General features: G+C 33.3%; 1 protein-coding gene across 2 annotated transcripts; it reads right to left on the bottom strand.

The window, feature by feature from the left end:
* Positions 1–2,603: 2,603 nt before the first annotated feature.
* PAN3 (Poly(A) specific ribonuclease subunit PAN3) lies at positions 2,604–20,419 on the bottom strand. Of its 2 annotated transcripts, XM_090102176.1 has the most exons (16): positions 20,081–20,419; positions 19,895–19,991; positions 19,738–19,824; positions 19,525–19,647; positions 19,364–19,448; positions 18,816–18,914; positions 13,557–13,655; positions 13,128–13,367; positions 12,901–13,055; positions 12,108–12,229; positions 10,345–10,447; positions 9,438–9,574; positions 6,822–6,894; positions 5,402–5,517; positions 4,509–4,671; positions 2,604–3,470 (listed from the first exon to the last, which is right to left on the bottom strand). In XM_090102176.1, the coding sequence occupies exons 2-16, from the start codon at positions 19,967–19,969 to the stop codon at positions 3,354–3,356; spliced, it is 1,794 nt and encodes a 597-aa protein (XP_089958302.1). In that variant the 5' UTR covers positions 19,970–19,991; positions 20,081–20,419; the 3' UTR covers positions 2,604–3,353. The 2 variants fall into 2 exon arrangements, with proteins under 2 accessions (XP_089958302.1, XP_089958297.1); XM_090102171.1 differs by having other exon boundaries at positions 19,525–19,824.
* Between the last annotated feature and the right edge of the window lie 257 nt (positions 20,420–20,676).

Genomic DNA, 20,676 nt, shown 5'->3' with positions numbered 1-20,676 from the left:
CATGTTTTGGAAATTTTTATTTTTTTCTTTGTATGCCATATTTAATTACCGGGGTGCGGGCAGGGGGACCACAAAACTGGTTGGCAACATCTGTCTATAGGATGTCTGGGACCTATACAATATATATCAGAAGTCAGATTTAGGTCCGCTATTTTTGCAAACGAACATCTCCTTGGAGCCTGCTCTATTTTGTATTTTACGTCGCTGTTTTGATTTTTCACGGCTCGCAGTCAGTCGCTTACTTAGTAATTCTATAACCCCAATTATTAATTATTTTTGTGACCTAGAACTTTAATTTACAGTCACTTTAAACATATTTAAATATGTACTACCATATTTTTATTACAGCGATAGGATGAAGGATAGGAGAAGGGGCTTCCACAGAGAGAACTTTCCTCAATTATTTACTTGTTATATTGCTAAATTCAAGTTCATAAAAATAAAACGCGCGATTGTGATTTCAATCTTTATTTATTAGAAAAAAAGAAATATACACTTATAACTAGACATCTTAAAATATTTCTGCCGAGAACAGTTTAAACTGTAAAGTAGTATACATAGATCGGAATTTGATTAAACTAAAAATCAGTCATTTAAATAAAGTACAATTTTGTAACCAAAAGGTTATGTATGTGTAATGTGTATACATACAGTAGTAGTTTGTGATTAAATAGTTTTCTATGTAGACACAACATTTATGTATGTTACTGAGTACATTTACAATTTATAATATTTGATTACTTATTATATTGTAAAGTTATGGTAAAATCGAATTTATTTTTAATAAATACTTTTTAACACTACATTACGATTAGAAAAGTAAAGACAATATAATGAGACATGATTTGAATTGTAAAATGTAGTACCTTAAGTATGTACTTAATTTCCTAATAATACATTTAAAAATGTATTCTACAGCTATGGTATGATTTCTTGATACTTTTCTCCAAACAGTCGAATACACAAATATAAATTATATATAATAATACGTACGAGTAAATAGAAGTTCACATACACTTCATATTACATGAACGTACATTTCATGATATAAAATCTTATGATAATGTTTGTTAAATGTAGAAATCATCAAAATACGATTACTATTTTGAGTTTTGGTAATACTTATTACAACACATATTCATAATTATCCAATAAATGAAATAAATAGTTTAATGGTAGCCTTAATTAATATTTCCAATATATAAGTATCGAATAATATAGATAAATGTGTAAGTTGATTATTTCAGATCTAAATATTACTAAGTACTGATAACACCGAGTTTTTAATTACGTATAAATATAGAGTACATGAATAAATTTTTAAATCAATCGTCCAACGAAAAGCGAACTTAAACTTCATTCCATATAATAATCAATCACATCTCATTACAACACCTTTATCGTTTCCTTCTTTACAATCGCTTTGAATACAAATAACTTTACACTGAAGCCTGTTGGCGAATAAATATAAAAAAAAAACATAATTAGCGCTCATTTAAATGTTTATTACAAAAAAAAGATTCAAAAAATAATATCATCTTTTCCCAGTACCAGTGTCAAATTTATTAGTGTAAATTATTTTGTTTTCAAAGCGCCAAATCTTTCTTTTCACAACTCTTATTGCCTTCGTCAAATCTTCAGAAATCACTTCGCCACAATTAAATGGTAAGAGCTCATAAGCAGAAAATAGTCACCTTGTTGTTAAATTGTCCCTGCCTGGAATATTCAAATGCACTTATAAATCACCTAGTAATAAGCCTTTATTCATTCCAGGATAATGCCACGGTGACTAAACTGAACAGAATTATGAGCTCTCCCAAGTATCGCTTCTCGTTGGCTGCACTTAGTTCTATGGTTATCATATAGGACACATAATTGTTCAATAAATGTAAACCACAACACATATAGGAAATATGAAACTCTACGTACTTTAACATTTAAACATTATTTCATACAAATACACAAATGTATTCAACACTGTGTTTTAATATGGGAATGGAATGTTTGTGGCATTTGTTCAGGCGGCTGTTGACACACACAGAAATCTTTAGTGTTATTTCATACACAAACCATATATTTTCGTCTGCATATCCTAAATGAGATCGAGTTACTTCAGTTGTGTTCTATAGTGATGTCTATATCTTAATTTTGTTCAATGAACAACCCTACGCAAGGTGTGTGTATTTTTTTAAACATTTAAATAAATAGTTATCCAATAATTTAAAATAAAGAAAAACGCTGTGCCTTAGATTGCACATAAAACATATATGAACAGATTTGTAGGAAAAAAAAAACTAGAAAGAACATATCGTGCCAAACGACAGCACATATAGTCTTAAGAGTTTTACAGAAAAAAAAAAACAATTCAGAACCGCGCAATCCTTCAAGGGAATGCAAAATGGCGGAATTTTGTGCTTATATAAAAATATAATATAATATGATTTTAATGCGTAGCGTAGGCTGTCCAATACACGTGTGGATTCAGTCATTTCATTATTTAGTTCTTTTTAAGTATTAACTAGGTTGAGAATAACAATAATGACTGTTCTGGATCCAAATTTATCAAGAACATATCAGAAACATTAAGATTTTATTTGTATCAATGAATTTGGATCTTACACTTGGCAGTGAGTATTATTGTGGATTAAAATGCCAGCTAAAAAGGGAACTTGCCTGCAAATTTATTCTTCACAAAAATTGATTTGTTTTACAAATTTTGCAATTACATTTAATGTAAGGACTTCAATACATAAATTCTCCTCAAAAATTTAAATAGAAAGTTATGTGTAACAAAATAATAATATACAAATTCATTATTTTCTATTAGTGCAGTACCACAGATTCACAATATGTGACCGGCGTTCTAAATAGCTGTCATTTTAATAATTTCTTAGTGTTTGTAAGAACAATAGCTGTCATACATAAATAGAGAGTGGGAAGGCTGCGACTACTTGCCATTCTAATAACCGCCTTCAAGTTGTCAGAACTAGACCAAGTTTATGTGGTAGCAACTTTCAAATAAACAGAGTTCCTTGGATTTTCCAGGATTTCCTGATCAGATCCTGGCCTGATGATCATGGGACCAATTGGGAGGTAATACTCTTAACAAAACAAGAATTTTCTAATTTGGTCTAGGCCATACAAGATCGGGAAACACGCATAAAAAAATCCAACGAATTGACTTCTTTTTTTGAAGTCGGTGTAGGGCAGTTGGCAAAATCGGGGAGAATAGATAAAAAATCCACCAAATTGACTCTTTTTTTGAAGTCGGTGTAGGGCTACGTGTATTGTCCAGCCTAGTACCCGCAGTGCATGCCACTGATCTGCTGGCACACGTAGCACGGGACGTAGGGCTAGGGGTTGGGGGTCGCCGCTTGCGTGAGCTCATCGAATGCTTGCTCGAGGCAGTGCTTTAGTTCAGCGAACGTCACCAAGAGCACGCTTTGCTCGTCACGCGTCATGAGCTGCACCTGTGGACGTAATAATTATTAATTTAACCATACAAAAAAATGTTGTGTGCTTTTATGAAACCACGGTAAAAGTGAAACTTAGGCACAAAATTATCGTATTTGTACGATAATTATCGTACGGTTCGACCGTCACGCGACATGCGCTGCACAGACCAAAAAGTCTGAGACGATGTAATAAAAGTTTCACTTTAAAATTATACAAAACCAAATCTTAGAGCTATTACGCAATGTCGACTACACAGTGTGGAAATTATCGATGGGCCCTGGAGGGAAAGCACTTGAAATAATCAATACAGCTAATTTTGTTGGAAGAAAACATTCCTTTATTTTTGAAAAGAAATAGAACTGCATTCAAAGATTTTCGAAAATTCACTTGCTTCGACCGAGAATCGAACTAACTAAAAATTAGAAGTACATATTAAAATTTATTATTTCTTTATTAAAAATATATTATAGTCATTTTCCTTATTTGGTACAGAACTTTCGATATCAGTTTAATGTTTTTTTAGCCTGTGCACACAACGATTACACCCTGTATATCTTTACCCTATTATTACGACCACTGTCCATTTGAGTTTCAGATCGACGATAAAATACGAGAGTACGCTATTATCATTTACTAGCTGCTCCGCGCGGTTTCACCCCCGTGGCTCCACTCCTGTAATTGGTCGTAGCGTGATGATATATAGCCTATAGCCTTCCTCGATAAATGGGCTATCTAACACCGAACGAATTTTTGACGTGACAACGTCTTATAATTCGATAGAGCCGGCTGCACGCACGAAAAAACATGACTCATGCGGCGTTACCTCGCTCTGAGGCGTTCCATGCAAGGCTTAAAGTGCAAGCGAGAGCGCGGAACGAGCGACAAAGAGGCACAATCGGACGTTGTCACGTTCAACTGTGTGTAAACCGACTTTACAGACATATTTTTTTATTTTTTTTTTCAAATCGGACCAGTAGTTCCCGAGATTAGCGCGTTCAAACAAACATACGCTTCAGCTTTATAATATTAGTATAGATATAATATATCCTTACCCTATTATTACTGCCGCCATCCAGCTGGTTGAGGCAGTGCGACACGTGCGCTTGGTCGAGCCACGGGCGGCCATCTTGCGTCACCGAGTGGAACAGATAGTCGCGGAACAGTTTCAGCAGGTATCTGTCGCCCGTTTCCGACCATTTCGTGTCCATGTTCAATCTGTTAAATTACAGATAATTATTAATGTGCACAATTTTAACGTGATAACATTTTTAAAATCGTTTTAGTCGGGTGACATGTTCAGAAACTTGTGTCACACCAAAACCTCACGAGCGCGATCGCAGGTATAACGAGAGAGAGACGGACCGATCTCCCGTCTCATCTCGAGCGCTGCCACTGCATTATAATATCACGTAACCATCTCGATCGTAAACCTACTTTACAAACAACCAATTTTTATATTACTTTATTATAAATAATAATAATAAACATTAAAAATATTTAGTTATTCATACCTTCAACTACACTGTGTATGCCACTCAATTATATAAGCACAATACTCAAAACTATGGACATTAATTATTATATACTTAAACCTTCCTCTATCTATTAAAAAAACCCTATCACAATGAACGGAAAGCGACTTTGTTTTATACTATGTTGTGAATAATTTTTTAAACAGCAATAAGGTACCACCCGATTCTTAGGAAAAAAACCGATAAACAATTCAGTAGTGAGTTTTCATTACACTTTTATAAATTAATGAAATCGCAATTGACAATAATCATTGTTTTCCCCCTTTTCGTTTTTCAAGTACATACATATTAATTTATAATATGGTATTATACAGCTATCTTTGAAATTAATTGATAACAAGATACGCCAATTAAAAGGTACAACAATAATTATATATGACATTTTATTTCATGTTAAATAAAAGGACACTTACTCAGGGCGCTCATTGATAAAGGACAATTTGAGCAGAATACGCAGCAGGCGGCCATTGTCCAATTCCCGAGCGAGTTGATTCTCGAATACATCTGCACGTCGCTCCAAAGCTTCCACCTGATATATCAAATAATATTTACTATTTAACCGACTTCAAAAAAGCATTCCTCACGAACACAGCCATACCGTCATAAGACGATATTATTGCACAAAATAATCTAAACTCACCCGCAAATTTTTAATTTTTTTTGTCAAGGTTTACAACTTTATAAAATACTAGCTTCCGCCCACGACTTTGTTCGTGCATCCCCGTTTTTCCCCGTTCCCGCGAGAATTTCGGGAAATCCTTTCTTAGCGGATGCCTACGTCCTAACATCTACCTGCATGCCAAATTTCAGCCCGATACGTCCAGTGGTTTGGGCTGTGCGTTGATAGATCACTATATCAGTCACCTTGGAGTTTTATATATGATATAGATTGTGAAACGTTAGAATAAGTGAATTGTAAAATTCTTTGAAAAAATAAATGTCTCTAAACCTAAAAAAAGGAGGTTCTCAATTCAACCGGTATTTTATACCTTCTGCTCCTCTACTTGCTGAATGTGTTTCTGCACTATCAGAAAATGATGAACAGATGTTTTGTGTATAACCATTAAATATCAATAAATTTGTAATGTTTCTCTAGAGATTCACCAAGTTTCCAAAGCGTGGTTGTACTTGCGCGATTAATTGCCACGTCTAAGAATCCCACATGTTTTGTTTTTCCCTCAAAAGACATAGTATCTTCGAAAATTTCCTCAACGCCAATAAAAAGGGACTAGTAGGATAGGATTACCTTCTGTTTTAGAAACAGAACTAGCTAGAGCACACGGCTTCATTCGCGTGGAACCAAGATAAAAATCATGCTTATCCAGACTGTATAGTCTATTGCTATCTCTTATAACATAATATGATGATAAAACAATACTCAATGTTATAATATAAAGTAGTTAATTTTATGATAGTACATCTATACTAATATTATAAAGCTGACGAGTTTGTTTGTTTGAACGCGCTAATCTCAGGAACTACTGGTCCGATTTGAAAAATTCTTTCGGTGTTAGATAGCTCATTTATCGAGGAAGACTTATAGGCTATATATCATCACGCTAAGACCAACAGGAGAGGAGCCACGCGGGTGCAACCGCGGAGCGCAGCTAGTAAATAATAATCGAAAAAAAAAAACATTTTTTCTTTTTTGTTTTGAACTTCAGTGTTGTACTTCACTACATAGATAACTGGCGGTTCAAGAGGGTATTAAGCCGTCTATAAGTTCTTCCCGGTCCTGCGCTATATGTTACTTACTTAATACTCAATGTTATAATATAAACTAGTTAATTTTATGATAGATATTAGTAACTTAGTAAATATATATAAACATACCTGCGTATAGAATCTGGCTCCAATCATCGGCATGAGATCTGTGACGGAGCGTCGCTGGCCCGACAGCAAGTAACTAACGAAAAATAAAATTACTTATAATATACACGAATATTCGAATATCAAAATTAAATACCATAAATATTATACATTCACAATCACTACATAGTACAAAGTCGCTTTCTATGTCCCTATGTCCCTTTGTATGCTAAAATCTTTAAAACTAAGCAACGGATTCTGATGCGGTTTTTTTTAATAGATAGAGTGATTCAAGAGGAAGGTTTAAGTATATATTTTATTAGGTTTTAGACAAAGCGGGCGAAGTCGCGGGCGGTAAGCAAATATTAAAATAATTCGCTGTGTATACAAATATGTAAATTGCACTGCAATTAATATCATACAAGTAGAATAGCAGTCAATTATGTATGTAGGCACAGATATTGTGTTTATTCGGAAATAAATTTTTGAGTTATTTTGTCACATGTAATATTAACTCTAAATTTCATTCAAAAATCCCTTAGGTAAAAATCTTTTACCATTTAGGTACAGCATCTCTATTTCAAAGCAAAGCATAGCAAATAATATAATCAATAGAAAAAATATTTTATAGGACAATTTTTTTTTGTAAAAAGTCAAATAAATGTAAGCATATAAATTTCGCATTTCAATTTATCTATAAACTTTAAAACCAATAATAACATAAAATATAATGCAATGCAAATAAACACAAATAAATCAATACTACTTTAATAAAGCTGAAGAGTTTGTTTGTTTGAACGCGCTAATCTCAGGAACTACTGGTCAGATTTTAATAATCATTTCGGTGTTAGATAGCCCATTTATTGAGGAAGGCTATAGGCTATATCAACATGTTAAGATCAACAGGAACGGAGCAATGCGGGTAAAACCACGGGGCACAGCTAGTACATATAGAATTTACTTCGCATCAGTTAACTTGATGTTTATATACATTATTACTTGAAGAGCAGTTGTCCTCACTGGAGGGCTCGCTCTACATGCCAAACTTTGCCAGACAACACATCCGCTAATAGCGAAAACCGCTGATTGCAGATGAAATGAGAAAAAAAATACATTTGCATAGCAAAATTTTGGGCCTTGTGTCTTAAACTTTACTATTTATATACCAAAAGCAAAACCAATTCATGAAAACATAATGAAAATCGGCGGAGTAGTTTTTGAGTTTGTCATGTACAAACAGACAAACAGACGCTGCGGAGGACTTTATTTTATAACATGTTGTGGATGTATGCAAGTCAGAATATCAGCATTTTTCCAAACGCATAAAATATTCGCCATATTAAATTGCAAAGAAAACCATTAAATATATAATTCAATAATAGCAGCAAGCAGCATTGCGTCAAGAAATGTAAATTAGTTTATAAATACACATTCGCCTAACATTGATACTAAAAGGACATGTGATACCTATATTCAGAGCTTTTTACTCTATTAGTTAATGTATTTTTTTAACTGATAATAACTAGTGTCCGACCGAAACTGGTTTCCAGGCCGAAACCGAAACCGAAACCGAATGTTCGGCCGTGGCTTCAGTTTCGGCCGAAACCGAAACCGAAACCGAAACTCACGTGGTCAAGTATGAAATTTCTAAAAATACTGAACTTTGGTGCATTTTACCTATTATTTTATATAGGTACTTATTAAATTTGTTGTTATCATTTATTTCATATAAAATAAAAAATAATATTTTTAAAATATTAATAATAACAATTTTTATTTTTATTATTTTTTCAAATTAAGTTCTCAGTAAATTAATCAGTCATCTAAATCAAATCAGTAATTGTTACTGTTACTTTAAATACTTCAATACTTTGGATTGGTATTTGTACTTAGAAGAATAATCAGTCTCTTTTAGGTACCTCTAATATAAAAATAATAATTATTAATTACTATTACACCCAGTTCCAATCTCAACATATATAATCAAAAATTGTTTCCACCAGCGTGGGTCAACCAACCAGCGACCGTCAAAGCGTTGCCGAGGAAAACGAAGTTAGGCGAGCGTGAACGTGTGTGAACGAAGTTCACTGAACTTGTGAAATAAGTTTCGGTTTCGGCAAAAGTTTCGGCCGATTTTGGCCGAAACCGAAACTGCGGCCGAAACTTGATTTTTGGCCGAAACTCGGCCGAAACCGAAACCGAAACCGAAAGTTCGGTCGGACACTAATAATAACTTATTTATTATCAATAAAAAATCAAGATTATCTTTATTAATAATGTAGTCATCACCATAAGTATTAAACCATTTTACAAATCAATACAATTTCCAGTTTATACACATCACTTACATTTTACACAATAATAACACATTTAATCTTCACAATATTTCGCTATTATTATTTACTACATACTTATTAATATTTCGCTTAGCAAAAAAAAATTTTTGAAGTGAAACTTTTTGAAGTGAAACTTTTTGAAGTGAAACTTCTTTATCGGGGTTGGAAAAAAATTTAGTGTAACATTTTTTCGTTACGCGCCATCTTTTTATTATCCCTACCACGTAACACATATTAGCAATAATTTTCTTTGTATAGTTTTATTGAAGAGTAAATAAATAAATAAATAAATAAAGATACATACAAGATCAGATTCTTGAGGTCCGGCGAGTACGATCGAGTGACGAGGTCCATGGACGCAGCGAGATTGTCGCAGTGTATCGTGCGGCAAGCCAGCGACAGTGCCAATCGGCCTAGGGCGGTCAGGTCGTCTTGCTGAGCCTGTAAAAACATATATTTACCTATATTACACTTCTTTATTATCTAAATTATCTGCTCATAGTCAATTGACTGATCGCAGATGATAAAAAAAATATATAAATGTATAAAAAAAATGTTGTATGAAACCACGGTAAAAGTGAAACTATCGTATTTGTACGATAATTATCGTACGGTTCGACCGTCACGCGACATGCGCTACACAGGCCAAAAAGTTTGAGACGATGTAATAAAAGTTTCACTTTAAGAAACCTATATTTCACTGACTAGATAACAATTTAATATTACATTTATCCTCCTTGGTACAGTGGATAATCTTATGTATACCTATATAAATTCGGGTCACTGCGTTAGTTGCCACAATCCCGGGAGTCGGTATGCCAATTTTAATGAAGTTTTACATTTTAACTAGCTTTCCGCCCGCGGCTTCGCCCGCGTTTTCAGAGAAAACCCCGCATAGTTCCCTTTCCCGTGGGATTTCCGGGATAAAACCTATCCTATCTCTCAAGTTGGATTGAACTGCACATGGTGTGCGAATTTTATTATAATCGGTTAAGTGGTTTAGGAGTCCATTGAGGACAAATATTGTGACACGAGATTTATATATATTAAGATGGTAGGTCTGATAATAGATCTATTTTTCATACCAATAATTGATAAAAAAGTGATAAACATGGTGACCATTACATTGGCTAGTCAAACCCAAGGGTAAAAATCTATATCTTATAATGTAGTAAATTAAAACAACTTGTCAATAATAGTATTTTACGTACTTGATTTATATCAATCTCGTTGGCATGCAACGCATCAGCCACGCCGCACCACGCGATGCGAATTCGGCATCCAGTCATCACGACTTTAGTCGGGTCGAGGGTTCTAGAAAATGGGATAAATTCGATAGTATTCTTTAAGTTAAAAAAACCTATTGAGTTTTGACATTTCCGTAGCGTAAAATATAATATTGGAATGTAAAGTAGAACATGTTGAAAAAGTAATAGTGAGGCAGGACTAAAAAGAAGACATTTGTTGTATTCCATGTTTTATAATACATTTTTATCTGAATAGTTTTTAAATGAACGACTTTGTCATTGAATCAAGTGAAAACAATTTACTATTTATATAACAATTAATACAAAATATTTGTATTTACATTGAATGTAGGTAGGTAGAATTATTATAATTGAATCATTTTGACACTGAGCCCTGATTCGTGTTAAGATTTTATACCCAACGCCGCTAAAGAAGTTTTCACTTCAAAAACCGCATCAAAATCCGTTACGTAGTTTTACAGGTAAATTAGCTTGGAGAAATTTTTGCATATGTAGTGGTGTGTATATTACTCAGATCTTAGAGCGCGTTTCCACTATATCGTTCTGGCCTATACAAAAATGTTTCGATATCCTAACATTACTATTTAATTTTATACTTATTCCTAGCAACACTTTTGTTTTCAATAAAAACAAGTTTTTATTTGAAAGAAAATGGTTTTGACTTTATAAAAAAAAATATATCATTCAATTTTACGTCCTTGAGCAAAAGACAAGGCGACTACCGTGAAACAATAAAATATCGTGTCCATAATAATTTGTTTCATAATTAATATTTGACCATAATAATTACGAAACAAAACAAATAAATAAATCGTCACTTGATAGTGGAAAGTGGAAACACGCACAAAACCAGAATAAACCAGTTTACGCTGTCCGCAGGTGCCACGTGCAGTCGTTTGGTAGCGTTAGAACATAAAGCACATTTCATTCAAAAATTATAATTATTATGTACGTAGTTTAATTGATAAATTTTGTATTTGTTGATTGTTGTTATTATTTGTTATTATTGTTATAATATTTGTTGAAGTGAATTACATGTCCCGCAGCCGGAGGGCCCAAATGAAAACTCAGATGTACTTAAAAACTACATTTAATAGCTAAAATGAGACTTTTACACCCATGTCTGCACGATGCAGACCGGAGTTAAAGAATGAATTTATACAGTTTAATAATTATAAAGACGTAAGCTTGGATGCTAACTAAGGGAAATCGCATCCACATTCTATTCCCGTGCGAACGGCGTATTCAGCAGTTTTGTATGAAGGCAGGGCCATAACTAGTGTTTAATTTGTGTGTAAGTGTTGTAACTTTATATTGTTAATTCAATATGGCTCCAGTGTTAAAACATGGTCGAGGCAAGCCTTTGACTTCTCAAACTAAAGAATTAAACTTTAAATGTCGTTTCTTTTTCAGGTTAGTAAATTCATTTTAGTAACATTGTTAATGTAAAAGTTATATGTATGTTAAATGTGCAAATATTAAAATAAAGTCTCCTCTTTTTCAGAGGAGAAACACATATAGTTTAATTTAAAATCCCTTATATATACATATAAAATAAAAACTAAAAATAAAATGTTGTTTTATTTTATTTGCTGATCATACACTACTACAAACGCAAAAATTTCTCCAAGCTAATTTACCTGTAAAGATTTAAGAATACAAAGGGACAAAGCTACTTTGTTTTATACTATGTAGTGATACATTACCTGCAAGCCAAGCCTGCCGCGTGTATGGCCCGCAAGCCGGCCGTCAGCTGCACGAGGATGCTCCAGAGCACCTGCTCCGGCAGCAACGCACCGCACGCCACCGCACGGAGCATCGCGTTTTTCTATTATCAATTATAAATAACTCATAAAACATGTATTTGCACACAACATTTGTTAAATACAAATGATAGAGTACCCACGACACAAACTAAAGTACTCACTTGGATGTGATTCACGAGACACCTTTTGCCCACAACATTTGTTAAATACAAATGATAGAGTACCCACGACACAAACTAAAGTACTCACTTGGATGTGATTCACGAGACACCTTTTGCCCACAACATTTGTTAAATACAAATGATAGAGTACCCACGACACAAACTAAAGTACTCACTTGGATGTGATTCACGAGACACCTTTTGCCCACAACATTTGTTAAATACAAATGATAGAGTACCCACGACACAAACTAAAGTACCATCCACTTGGATGTGATTCACGAGACACATTTTGCCAAAGCTACCTGCCTCAGTGTTTCCTAACTAATATGTCATGGGTACCTTCAAGAAAAAAGCCTATAAATTTAAGCCCAACAAAACGTTCATAGATAACCCGACAATGCGAACGCTCATGGGTGGCGACGACTTTCCAGAAAGTGCCAGTAAAGCCAAAAAATAACCAATCCAAATTTCTCACTTTCCGCTCTATTATAGTAAACACCTATAATTTAACAGTAAAATTCTATAAAAATGTTGGAAACCTATAAGTATCTCATTTAACTTTATCTTACCTGGTGGGTGTACGGGCGGGGAGCATCAGGGTCCGACGAGAACGGGTCGTGGTATGTCCCGTTAGCCTCCGCTGCGTTACCATTGTTCGCCCCAGCTAGATACTTGTTCATCAGCGTCACAGCCGCCGGGTGGTAGTCGTATACCAACATCATAGCTGTTTATGAATTTAACATTTATTATATTGTAACACAAAATTATTATTATCAATCATCATGGTCATACTCACAATGATCACCAAACGCTTTAGTAGTGAAGCATTCGTTAAGACGAATGATGTTTGGATGATCGATTTGTTTCCACGACTCGAATCTCTTGGACGGCATCGTGCCGTAAGAATGCAAGCGGCGCAAAGCATAGTGATCGCCATTTTGACGATGAGTCGCGCGGAACGACGTCGCTATCGAGTGTGGTGTCAACCCTTCGAGGGGCATCAGCTCCGAATAAACCTCCAGGTTTTCTGGCAAATCTATGGAAAGTGGATGTTATATTAAATATAAAAATTTGTAAACGTGGTAATATTAGATTTGTGTATTGTATTTGTTCATCTCAGACAGTTCTACCCGATCATTTTAAGTGGCAGTAGTACATAGGGCTGTTACAAAATATTAAATACATACCTCATTTGCATTATGCGTTATGCATCAAGTTTGTATACCTGGGTATTGACGGCTATCCGGCTGCATGTAGAGATCCTCGTTCCTTTGGTACATCTCGGAGCGGATCGTATCGGGCATGTAAAACATCGGTGCCAAGCCTAAAAATATTAAACAAATGGAATATGGTGGACAACGTTTCATCAAGAATTCGGCATAAAATATATTCGTATATAAATCTATTGATATCGATCTATGACATTGAAACTAGTATGCATATAATATTAAATAACTTTCACATCATGACCATATAAAGCAAATTTGTAAATACATACATGTATACACATCTTTTTCGTATATATAGGACAAGAAGATTGCTCAATTTGATAACATAAAAGATAGTAATAAGAATCATTTAATTTTTCTCCAACATTTATAAACTTAATAATAAAATAATTTCGCATGATATCAAATAATGTCATACATATGATACCTTTGACCAAAAAAGTATAAGAATGTACACATATATTGTGCTAAGAAGATCACTCTCGTTCGTTCGGTTTCTTGACTGGGACAAAAGTATTCATATATCAACACTTAAAACGTCTTATTGTAGATATGTTATAAAAACTAATTACTGCAGTTTCATTTCAAAAATTTAATACGATAAACGTTGCGTTCTCTTATTTCTTGAAACATAAATAAGTAGGTAGTTGGCTATTTACAATTTTAAAAAGTATTATCTTTCTTCTTTCAGCCTGCTTGTCTTGATTGCGGAAAAACATTTTTGTATGATATGTAGTCGGACGCCCACAGCACCGCTCAAGTTGAAATTTTCTTTTACGTTTTTTATAATTTTTTTTTCAAAATATCCTTCCCCAGACATTAACAGTCACATAAAATAAATATATATCCCCTTTAGTGTAGTCATTTGGAAGTTATGTACATACAAAGATTTTAGTGGTTCATTCTTATTTATTTCATGATACAAAATAAATATTTTGATAAGTACTTATATTTATCATATAGCTAAGTAACACTTCACGCATTAAAAAACGGTTACTGTAGCTGCAAACGCCGACAATATTTTAGTAATAGCTATCTATGGTATCGTACATAAAACTAATTTACAAAACGTATTTATAACTATTTATTTGATGTTTGATTGATTATTAATTATTAATATCAATAAATAAATAAAAAAGTAACACACTGAATTTATAATTGGCCAGTTTTTTTTTATATTTATCTAAAAATCTACAAAATACCAACACTTATAAAGGTTTTTATTTTATTGAGACCCACCATCACCAATCAACCACCAACCGATAAAAAGATTAGGTTAGGTCAATATAGTCTGTTTAAACCAATGTAGTTAATTTATCTAATTTTACAGCAGAATACATTTAGTTAAAAATTAAAGATTCATAGAAATACATTATAAATATAACATAGAATCTTACAAATTACTGGCTATAGTCTAAATCTGCTAATGCATTCGCTAATACGCAACATTCAATTACACATCAAACTATGTATAATACATAATAGCAGCCATGCAAACAAATTACAAGTAAATAATGTAATAGTACTATAGGTTAATGGTAAGGTTTTGAAATATGCAAAATAAATGTTACAAAAATGCCAATTCCTCCTATTGCAGACTAGCTAGGGATCACCTTAATGAACAGAAAAAGAAACATATTGCCAAAAGTTGTGATACCGTTGTTTCTTACTTATTTTGTGAAGCTTTTAATTAAAATAAATAAAATCGAGAGTAAACGCACTTAGAACAAAATTTCAATAGTCAGGTGTATCACTAGTCAAGTCAATTGTTTGCAAAAAATAAATCCATTTCATGCCATAACAATTTACTCATAGCCATCATCACCGAAAGTAACGTTATATAGGTATATTAAGAAGAGCTGGAACGTCAACACATTTACACATTGCACATGTTAGGCCGGGAGATACTGACACAAAATTTCGGGTCATTTGTAACAGGATGGCGGTCTAGAGGGGTCTTAGTACGCAATGACAAAAAGAAAAATGATGGTCAGAACGCTGGTACCGGCGGACTAGTCGCGTGGGCGTTAGTCACACTCGTCGGATAAATAGCGAAAGTCCAACGATTTGTAACACAAAAATTTTAGAATTTACCGATAGCCCTTAAAAAAGATGTAGGCGGTAGTGTCATGCCATACAGTTACGATGTGACTTACAGTCCGCCATACCGACGTGAATGCGTTGATTTAAAAAAAACAATTCAACCATTTGTACCGGGCTCACTTTTGCACAGGTAACCATCGTCGTGCAGCCATTTACTAAAATCGCCATGCCATACTTTTCGGACGATTCCAAATGGTCGACATACCGCGGAAAATCTGCAAATTTTTGAATTTTTTTTTCTCGCCAAACGATTTGTACCACCCTACATTTTTTTTCAACAACTCCTGAATGATTATAAATAGAAGTGTGATAATGCCATACCTGTGGGAGGTGGCGAATGTGTATAAGATTTTTTTCTTATTGTAAGATTTTATTCGTAGTTTGAACGATTTGTAGCAGTATGGCACTAATTTTTCCCTCTATTAAAAGTATGGCAAATATAATAATGGTCACGTTGCATCATATACTTTCCAAAAATGCCGTACTGGTACAAATCGCCAATTCTTTTCATTTTTTTTTACGTCTTGGCTTAAGTCTTACAATCATCCGCCCCATGTTTGCAATCTGCGATATTTTTTTCTAGGTAGAATTGTATACAAACAAACAGAATATAATGATCCCATACTGTAAAAAATTATTTTACGTATTGTACAGTCGTATTTTTGAAACGTGACGAATAAATTAATTTTCAAGTATGGCAGCACTTTTTCCCCCTAATAGAAGTATGGCAAATATAATAATGGTCACATTTTATCAAATACTCTCCAAAAATCCAAATGCAATACTGGTACAAATTGTTTGGCGAAAAAAAATTTTTATTGCAGATTTTCGGCGGTATGGTGGCCATTTGGAATCGTCCGAAAAGTATGGCATGGTGATTTTCGTAAATGTCTGCACGATGATGATTACCTGTGCAAAAGTTAGCCTGGTACAAATGTTTGAATTGTTTTTTTTTTAATCAACGCATCGCGTCGGTATGGGGGGCTGTAAGTTACACCGGAAAAGTATGGCATGACACTACCGCCTACATCTTTTTTATGGGCTATCGGTGAATTCTAAAATTTTTGTGTTACAAATCGTTTGACTTTCGCTATTTATCCGACGAGTTCGACTAACGCCCACGCGACTAGTCCGCCGGTACCAGCGTTCTGAGTTCTGACCATCATTTTTCTTTTAGTCATTGCGTAATAAGACCTCTGTAGAACCGCCATTCTGTTACAAATGACCCGAAATTTTGTGTCAGTATCTCCCGGCCTATGTATGTGTCATATTTTGCAATTGTTTATAAATACAGGGTGATGTATTTGGTGTAGTACGAATATCTAAAAATCTATGAAGAATTTTGTGATACAGTAAATGGAAGAATTATAGACTATTTTACAGTATTTAATAAAATCATTTAATTTTTTGTTCATTTTCATTAGAAATGTCAATTTTTCTCACCAAGGTGGAAATTTGTATGATAAGGATCTTGTTAGAAAAATATAAATTTTGACTAAAATCGGCATTTTTTTTTTCAAAAATAAAACTACTAATTAATAATCAGAGTTATCACATTATTAAAAAAAATAAGCCAAACTATACACAATTTTTACCTACTTGATGCAATCCTCAAAGATCATGGACATAGTGTATTGCGCCTTCCCCCATACCATCCAGAACTCAACCCAATAGAGTTACTATGGGGCATAATTAAAGGGAAAGTAGCATCACAAAATGTGAACTTTAACTTGAAAACTGTGGAAGAATTATTTAGAAAGGAAGCAAATGCTATTAGTCTGGATATGTTTAGTGACGTTTGGAGAAAGACGCGAGAACATGAGGAAAAATATATTCAATTAGAACCAAAAGTAGATAATAATTACACTGACTCATTTATAATAACATTAAGAAATTCCGACAACGAAACATCGAGTTCTTCGAGCGATGAAAGTTACAGTGAAGTAGAAGATTACGATTATGATTAAATAGATTCTTCTTCTTCTCTATAGATACTGCTTTCTGAATTGGTGGTAATTGTTAAAACTGTTAAACTGTTATGACGATTCAAAAGTGCTTCTAGAAGAAGTCTAATTGTATAAATGTTTGAGTTTGAGTTTAAAACCAATAGTGTGAAAATTATACAATAAACATATGTAACACATATTTGTTAGCGCGTATTGGTAGGTATTACGTACTTACTACAAATATAATATTTCTTAGATATCTTTACTCGACCAAAGTCAGGAATTTAATTATTATTTGATAATTGAATGATTATTAATACTTTTATCCAATTGATTATTATTAGAATAAATAATTAACTTCATCAATTGATTTACTTTTAAATTATAATTTTACAGGTAAATTATGAGAGCTTTCATAAGTAATTATATTTGCATATAATATATATATCTACAACGCACCCATTTTACAATTCAAGTCTAAAATGAAACTAGAGTCGCATTTATTTTTGAACATACTGTAAGTGAAATTGCATAAGTGTGAGTACTGTGAACATGCCAGCTTTCCCTAATTTACCTATACATAATTTACAAAAAGAACATCACGAATAATAATGATTTGCAATTGTAACCTGGAGATGTTAAGTAGCTCCAAGGAGCGTAGTATGTTCCAGAATCGATCCCCGCACATTGTGATTGCCAAAGGCGGGGATCTTCAGCGTAGTATGGCCCTTAAAGCCGAAAATTTTATAAAACATTTATAACATAACATTGTCGTATTATTAAATACAAATTCATATTCCCTTTTTTAAATATATTATTCATATTTCATACGTCATTGATTCAAAAAAATAGTTAATCTGAAATAATTATTATAACTTTTTGTGGAAAAAGCACAAGGCAGAATGTGACCGTGATAAATGTTTTGACTTTATAGCTTACATGTGACCATAAGTGATTTTGTCTGACAGTTCTTTAATTATTAGCTGCTGTGAAATAAAAAAATAATGTAAATGAAATGTTTGCAGATTGAGCGTCCTCTTCTTGCAATGTATTCATGATGACTGTATGCTACTATTTATAAAATTTTGGCTATTTTGAACAACATAAATATTATAAAAGTTTAAATTGGAAAGTCATATCAATATGTCATTATTTGGAGTCCCATAGACATAAAAAACAATTATAAATATTAAAATTGGTACTTACCAGCTTGTTTGGACGACATGGGTCCCATGTGCTGAGGTGGGGTTGTATACATTGGTGGTGGATATTGAACTGATGGCACACCCATGCATTCTGATCCCCCTATGAATACAAAATTGTTAATGTTGATGCAATTCCAATAAATCAGAATGTTCAAATATTTTTCTCAAATACCTAAATTGCCAGGAGTATTGGGTAAGTTACTAAATTGTTACAGCAATCTGATTCTTTATATATGTTGCTTTAGTAATGTAATAAAAAAAATTCATGTAATATTTATTCAATTCCTGTATGTAAAAATATTTGTATAATATAATTTATTTAAATAATTACTAATAAAATTGTTTCCAAAGATGGCAATTTTTCATTAGATGATTTACCATATTAATTCTTTTGCAATGGAATTCTGGGATTTGGCATGACTTTTCATTGATTTTATTATTAGAATTTTGTTTTTTATTTAACATTTTTAAAAGCCAATCTTAAATTGAATATGAAACTAGCAGCTCATTTAATGTTTATGAAGCTACAAGTGCACATTGTATACAAACCCATTGATGTTGATGAATTTAGTCCACCAGATGAGTTAAGACTATCATTCGTTGAATAGAAGTAGGTAGTGCCTCCAACATTTTCCTGTTACAAATTTAGCAATAAATATATTGATCTAATGAAATTAAATTAAGCACCAAATCGAAGAGCATTTATTCACCTGATGTACTTGAGATGCAGCCGATATAGAAGAAAGTGCAGTCGGCGGGGAGCTTGCTGGTGACTCTGGGAGGATGGCTACAGGAGTATAATAACTCACAGGCATAAATTCTCCAATAAAAACCTGTGAAATATACAAATTTGAAAGAAAGTTCCATTGACCACAGAAATTAAAAATATAGTTTAGAAATAGAATAAGAAAACTGCTACTTACTTTCCTTACAACAGGAGGTGAAGGTTCAAGACTTAATTTTCCAAGCGCCTGATTCAATGCTCTCGTTGGCGTAGATGTATTTCGATTCTGAAAAGAAGAATCACATTAAAGACAGATCTACAAAATATAATAATTAGCTAAATTAAAAAAATCCTACCATGTAAGTGACGAGTTTCGACTCTTGTGGCAGCGCATTTGGAGGAGTGTACTGTAAATAAATTGGAGGATCCATTTTCCTGTGAAATCTCACTGTACTGCGAAAGAGAAAGAAAAAAGGATAAGAATTATAAAATAACATTACAATAATTATACGCCGATTACGCCGGGGCCAAAGATTACTTACCTGCTTTGAACGGAATTAAACACTCATTTTCAAATAAGTTATCGAAATGAAGGTATTCAGATATACCACGAAACAATGAAGCACTCGTTCATTTTGGAGATCCTAATATCTGCGCCTTGGTCTCAGTACACAATATCAAACACTTAAAACTCGTTTAAACTCAAATACGTGATTAAATGCATTGTAACTACAGAGAGGAGAGCTAGGTGACTAATTAAAAATTCATGAAAATCAATAAGTTTTGTATATAGCACACAAATATCCTATCGAAGTAATATCACTCGACAGGTAGGTATATAAAAAATAACAGTGCACAGGGACACGAAGACAAATACATGAAAAGCTATAGACTATTTTATAGAGATAGGCTATCGAGTCTATAGTCTATAGTTCAATTATCAAACGTTGGTTATTGATTTCTGGAGCGCGCACACAACAACACAATCTGTGAACACAATACACAATAGAACACCTAGAATCTACATAATAATATAATAATAAAACATAATATATACCGTTCGACGCTCGTAAACATTCATAGATTCCTATATCTATAAATCACATTACATAAATACAAACACATACGTACTGTATAA

The sequence above is a fragment of the Colias eurytheme genome, chromosome 1 (genome assembly GCF_061535395.1).
Source record: "Colias eurytheme isolate Ceu_HAF_F1 chromosome 1, ilColEury1 Martin Lab GWU primary, whole genome shotgun sequence".
NCBI classification, from domain to species: domain Eukaryota; kingdom Metazoa; phylum Arthropoda; class Insecta; order Lepidoptera; family Pieridae; genus Colias; species Colias eurytheme.
The sequence above is the reverse complement of the archived record's forward strand: the minus strand, read 5'-3'. Positions and strand labels throughout refer to the sequence as shown.

Excerpts from the sequence above, each read along its gene's own strand:
- PAN3 (XM_090102171.1), bottom strand. The coding sequence starts at position 19,969 with ATGGATCCTCCAATTTATTTACAGTACACTCCTCCAAATGCGCTGCCA. Across the intron at positions 19,825-19,894 it reads CGAAACTCGTCACTTACATG|AATCGAAATACATCTACGCC; the intron begins GTAGGATTTTTT and ends TCTTCTTTTCAG. Across the intron at positions 4,672-5,401 it reads TTTATCAATGAGCGCCCTGA|ATTGAACATGGACACGAAAT; the intron begins GTAAGTGTCCTT and ends GTAATTTAACAG.